The 5,736-nt window shown below is 48.4% G+C and overlaps 1 protein-coding gene across 1 annotated transcript in view; it reads left to right on the top strand.

The window, feature by feature from the left end:
- KLRG2 (killer cell lectin-like receptor subfamily G, member 2) overlaps positions 1–5,736 on the top strand; it is a 27,242-nt gene that overhangs the window by 15,951 nt on the left and 5,555 nt on the right. Inside the window, exons 2-3 of the mRNA XM_012649762.1 lie at positions 1,185–1,286; positions 1,610–1,755. Coding sequence (XP_012505216.1) covers positions 1,185–1,286; positions 1,610–1,755 — 248 coding nt within the window. The remainder of the gene's footprint in view (positions 1–1,184; positions 1,287–1,609; positions 1,756–5,736) is intronic.

Here is a 5,736-nt window from a genome sequence, read left to right on the forward strand (position 1 = left end):
CCATCCCTACCCCCCAACCAAGCCCAGTCCCTGCACTCTAGCCAGGGCAACATAGTGAGACTCTGTCTCAAAAAAAAAAAAAAAAAATGCAGTTAGTCTTTTCAAAAGAGAAAATATTGCTGCAGAATTACCTGTGCTTTTTTTTCAGGCTTTGGCCAGTACAATGATTGCATTCTTACAACCCTCACACCGATTATGTGGTCATTGCCGAGCGCCCCCAGGGCCTCTTGCTGCAGGGTTTCTGGGAGAGGAGAATTCTCTTCTTCTTGTAGCTGATTTCATGCTTCTGTGTTCAAATTCAGGAATGCTCATTTACTTCAGTGAGTGTGAATTTCTAGGTTGAACGCTATTTACAACTGTCTATGGCTGTGATTAATCATATGAGGTCATTCCTGCCCTCTTTTGTTCTCTAAGTTTCCCCCTCTGGCTTCCCTGTTACCAGGGCAGGGTTAAATGTGGCATTTAAGTGTGCTGGTCTCCCAGTCTTCGCCTGCCCGCCGCTCCCACCTGCAACGCCCTCCTGCCTCCTGCCTCCTGCCTCCTCCGCGCTCACTTCCCCCCCGCAGCCCCGGCATCTGGTCCACGTGGTGCCGAGTGGCAGGACCTCCACTGCTGGCACTCACAGCTGTGTCCCGCTCTGAGTCTGCAGGGCACGTTTTCATGATGCTGTACGTGTGGCCTCCAAGACCCGGGGAGATCGAAGAGGCAGGCATGATTCTGATGTTAAAATGGAAAAACATCAGGAACACGGGAGTGGCTCATGGAGTCAGGGCTTGGACCCAGGCCTGTCAAGCTACAACACGGCCCTGAATCCTCCTCATGTGGTAGTTTCTCCTGGTGCCTTTGCTTCTTGAGTGCAGGGGTCTCTCCTATCTCTGTGGTCTTTGTACCCTGTGTCTAATGTGCATTGAGTGCTCAGTAAGTCATGTTTTGGCCAATTATTCTCTTTCTGGAATAGAATGTTATGTCTTCTAATTATTTAAGATTGAGAACATCTTTTATCCTCTTTCCCTCAAATATAAAGTTGGAACCTAAATCGAGTGGTTTATGCCAGCGTCTCAGGCCAAGGGGGCGGGTGCTGCGGTGGGGTGGGTGCCGTGCTGGTGAGATGAGCTGGTTCTGAGTTGGGTTGGTTGGGGTGGTCTCCTCTAACCTGCCTCTCCTGTTTGCCACCCTCCCCCCAGGGCTGCCCACATACCTGAAGTCCCTGCGCTGGGCCCTGGCGGTCATGGCTGTGCTCCTGGCAGTCTCTGCGGTCGCCATTGTGGCCCTGGCCTCTAGAGCAGGTAGGGTTCGCCCCCACTCCCCACCACCATCCCCTCTTCCTGCTGCTCCACCAGGGCTGTGTCCAGCTCTTGTTCCACTTCGAGGATTAGAAAGTGGCATCCCCACTGGGAGGTGCAACCTAAGGACATGGTGCTTGTTGAGCAAGCTTGCACCCTGACAGGTAGTTGGGTGCCAGCTGTCATTCAGGGGGACTTTGTGCACCGCACAGACTGTACAACCTGCCTGGGAGGATCCGTGCCTCCAGATTTGCCCCGTCAGCCAAGGTGGCAGCCAGGTTCATTTGTTAACGTGCGCACTGTTCACCCTTACTCTGTGCTTGCAGGCGTCAGGTGCCAGCCATGCCCCCAGGGCTGGATGTGGTCCGAGGAGCACTGTTACTACCTCTCTGCAGAAGCACAGGCCTGGGAGGCCAGCCGGGCTTTCTGCTCAGCCCACAGTGCGACCCTCCCCCTGCTCAGCCACACCCAGGTGAGAAGGGGGTGGCCAGTCAGTGGAGGGTTGGCGGGGGTACATGTCATTCCGGATCTCAGAACCCTAGCACTGGAAGGAATCCCAAAGATCTAGTCCAATTCTTCATCATAGAAGTCACCAGACCCAGAGGAATAAAGTGACATGCAGGGGACCAGATGTCACATCTCCAAGGTCTTCAATTTGCTCTTCATTCTAAGAGGTAGAGACGGAGCTGGGATGCTCCCATTCAGCCTGGCGCTTGCACAGTTAGCAGTGAGCTCAGGAGCCAGTGCGTGCTGGCCCAGGCCTGCTGGGGGAGACACATGTGTCCTCTCTGGGAGGTCACATGGAAAATAAAGCACATTGGGTGGGTATACCGGTCAGCTATTGCTGTAATAATGTTGCATAACAAATCGTCCCAAAACTCCTCCATGATTTACGACAATAAGCATTTATTTCTTGATAGTCGGGCCGTGGGTCGACTGTTGATAGTCTGGTCTTGGCAGGGTTTGACTGGATAGCTTCAGGATGCAGCCCGGCCAGGCCTGGCTCGAGGCTGCAGGTTGGGTTTGTGTCTGCCACGAGTCTCTCGGCCTTCTGCCTGAGTGGGTCTCCATCAGAAACATGGCAGAAAGGCAAGAAGCCAGCCAAACCGCGCAAGCATCATTCAAGGCTGCCGCTTGTGTCGTATCAGCTAACATTCCAGTGGCCAAAGCAATGGCATGGCCTAGACCAACATCAGAGTGTCAGTGTAGTATGTGCCATGCCCAGGGGAGAGGGGATGAGGGGTGAGTGTTTGCTGAGTAGTAAGCTAGTGTTTCTTGGCCTTCTCCCCTGCTGCCCTCTCCTTGAAAGCACCACGCTTTCCTGGGTCTGTGAAGCATTCCAATTGTGCACCTTCCAAAACCATGTTGACATTTCTCATCTGCTGTTGTCTCCTCCGTTCTTTTTGTCTGTCTTTTCCTTGTAGTTTTATCATTTAAGTTCCCGTCTATTCTTATTAATATTTTGTATGACTTTAAAACATGAATGAGCTTAATTTCATTGAATGCTTTTTTGCATCTAGTGGGATGACAGAATCTTTTTTGTTTCCCCCTTTAATCTCTCTTTGTGGTGGTGGTTTTTATTATTATTATTCTTGGCTTCTTGTGATAAACTTCACTTAGTCATGATTTTTTTCTTTTCAAAATATTTCTGGATTTGACTTGTTAATATTTCACTTAAGATTTTTGCACGCACGAAGTTTTGTTTTCTTGGACTGTTCCTGCTGAGTCCTGAATCAGAGTTGACCTGCTCCACACAATAAGTAGGGCACTGTCTATCTTTTTCTCTTCTCTAGTAGAGTTCTCTGGAAGTGCCTGCCTGCATCATGGAAGGATTAGGGATCCAGGCTCTGCCCTGGGGTCAGGGGTCAGGAGCTGCCACATCTGAGGTGACAGGTACAAAACCATCTTGGCCTGGTAGCCCAACCCGCTGGATTCACCTTACCAGCCCCGTATCCCACCCCCTCTTGCCTCTCTACGAATCCTGGTCACCTCTGTTCATGCCGCCTCACCTGGGGACAAACGGAGAGTGGGAGTAGAGAAACAGAGCCCTGAAGAACTAGCCACTGGGCCCATCCCTGCCAGCTGCCTGCAGTGCCCGGCATCTCCTGTCCTGGAGGAGCTGAGAGGAGCCCTCCTGAGAACTCTTGAGAACCCTTGGAAGAGACAGAGAAGAAAGTAAATTCTTCAGAACACACACCAGTATTTCTTTTCTTTTTTCTTTTTCTTTATTCTTGAGACATGGTCTCACCTTGTCACCCCAGGTAGAATGCAGTGATATCATCACAGCTCACTGCAACCTCAAACCCCTGGACTCAAGCGATCCTCCTGCCTCAGCCTCCTGAGTGGCTGGGACTACAGGTCCACACGATCACGCCTGGCTAATTTTTCTATTTTTTGTAGAGATGGAGTCTCTCTATGCTGCCCAGGCTGGTCTAGAGCTCCTGGGCTCAAGTTATCCTCCCACCTCGGCCTCCCAAAATGCTGGGATTACAGGCGTGAGCCACTGCACCCGGCCCAGTATTTATTATTGCTGTATTTTTCCTCATTGAGTGATATGTTCATTACCTAATAGTAATAGTTTGGAAAACAAACAATTAGAAAGTAAGCACTAACAAAATTTTGGAATATTTGCTTTTGGACTTTTTCGTAGGATACATATTTAACTTTTTTTTTTTAAGTGGGATATGCCACTTTGTAATCTGTTTTTTCACCTAACAGTGTGATGAGCTTTTCCCTAGCTCCTTAAGTAGCCCACTTAAACTTGGCTTTTCTGGCCTTGTGCTGGGTGGGGCCATCAGACCACGGCTTTTGAGTCTCCGCTCTGCTGCTCTGCTCCTGGCAGCCTGTAGTAAGCACTCAGCAAGTGGTGTGGTTATTGTATTTATTTCTCTAATTAACTGTTTCCTCATCTGTAAAATGGGGGTAACAAAACTCACTTCACAGGATGGTTCTGAGGATTAAATAAAATAAATAATGCACATGGACTCAGCATGTTGACAAAGAGTAACAATAACAGCTATCGCTATTGCTGATGTTGTTACTAGCAGTAATACTATTACTAGATACTGTATTTAGTTTGTTTCTACTTTTCTTTTGCCACCTTAAATAGCACTGTGTTAAACCATTGATACTTAACATTTTTGTGCACGTTTTTTTCACTGTTTCCTTGGGATAAATACTTCAAAGTAGAAACTGTAGATCAAAGTGTATGTACATTTGTAATCTTTTAAGTTACAATTTTTGAGGACCTATTATGTGAAAAGCCATGTTGCTAGATCTTAGAATACAGTGGTAAATAAAAACAGATATGGGGCCAGGTGTGGTGGCTCCCAGTACTTTGGGAGGCCGAGGCAGGAGGTTCGCTTGAGGCCAGGAGTTTGAGACAAGCCTGGGCACAAAGCAAGACCCCACCTCAACAGAAAACTTTTAAAAATTAGCTGGGCACGGTGGCGCACTTGTAGTTCTAGCAATTTGAGATGCTAAAGCAGGAGGATCGATTGAGCCCAGGAGTTGAAGGCTGCAGTGAGCCTATGATCATGCCTCTGTACTCTAGCCTGGGTGACAGAGTGAGACCCTGTCTTTAAAAAGATGAAAATAAATTAATTAAAATAAATTTAAAAAAAAACTAAGCATGGCCCTTGCTCTTGGGGTGCTTATATTCTGGTAGGGTAGACATCATGAGTCATTGACACTTATTGCAAAACTGCTCTCCTGAAAGACCTTCCACCTTCCCACCGGCACTGTGTAAGATCGCTCATTTCTCCTACACTTTCATTATTACTGGGTGGTCAGGTCTTCTCGTTTTTCTGATATTTTTTAAATCTTTCTTAATTTGATAGGTAATAGAGATGACTCTTGTGCATTTCTTTTATTTCTAAATAAGCCTAGAGCATGTCTCATACTCGTTTGGCTATCCGGACGTATTCTTTGAATCGCTTCTCCATGCCTCATCCATCTCTTTCGGGATTGCTCAGTCTTTTTCTTGTTAATTTATAGGAGCTCCTTTGGCTGTCAGGCTAGTACATAGGGACGTACACCCTTAGGCACAGCTGTGCTGTAAGGAATCTCCACTTCATGAGCCCTGCATCGTCCCGGCCCTGGTGCTGGGGACCAGGCGTGCAGAGTGAGGCATGGCCAGGGCACAGTCCGGTGGGAGGCCTCTGATCTTCCTCCTCGTCCATCAACCTTCCAATTATTACAGCAATGAAACCTTTTTTCCAAACCTATTGCATTGGTTTACTAGGGCTGCCACTGCAAAACACTGCAGACAGGCCGGGCGCGGTGGCTCACGCCTGTAATCCTAGCACTCTGGGAGGCCGAGGCGGGTGCATTGTTCGAGCTCAGAAGTTCGAAACCAGCCTGAGCAAGAGCAAGACCCCGTCTCTACTAAAAATAGAAAGAAATTAATTGGACAACTAAGGCTGCCACTGCAAAACACTGCAGACAGGCCGGG

Source organism: Propithecus coquereli, unplaced genomic scaffold, assembly GCF_000956105.1.
Source record: "Propithecus coquereli isolate 6110/MARCELLA unplaced genomic scaffold, Pcoq_1.0 Scaffold302, whole genome shotgun sequence".
In the NCBI taxonomy this organism is placed as follows: Eukaryota; Metazoa; Chordata; class Mammalia; order Primates; family Indriidae; genus Propithecus; species Propithecus coquereli.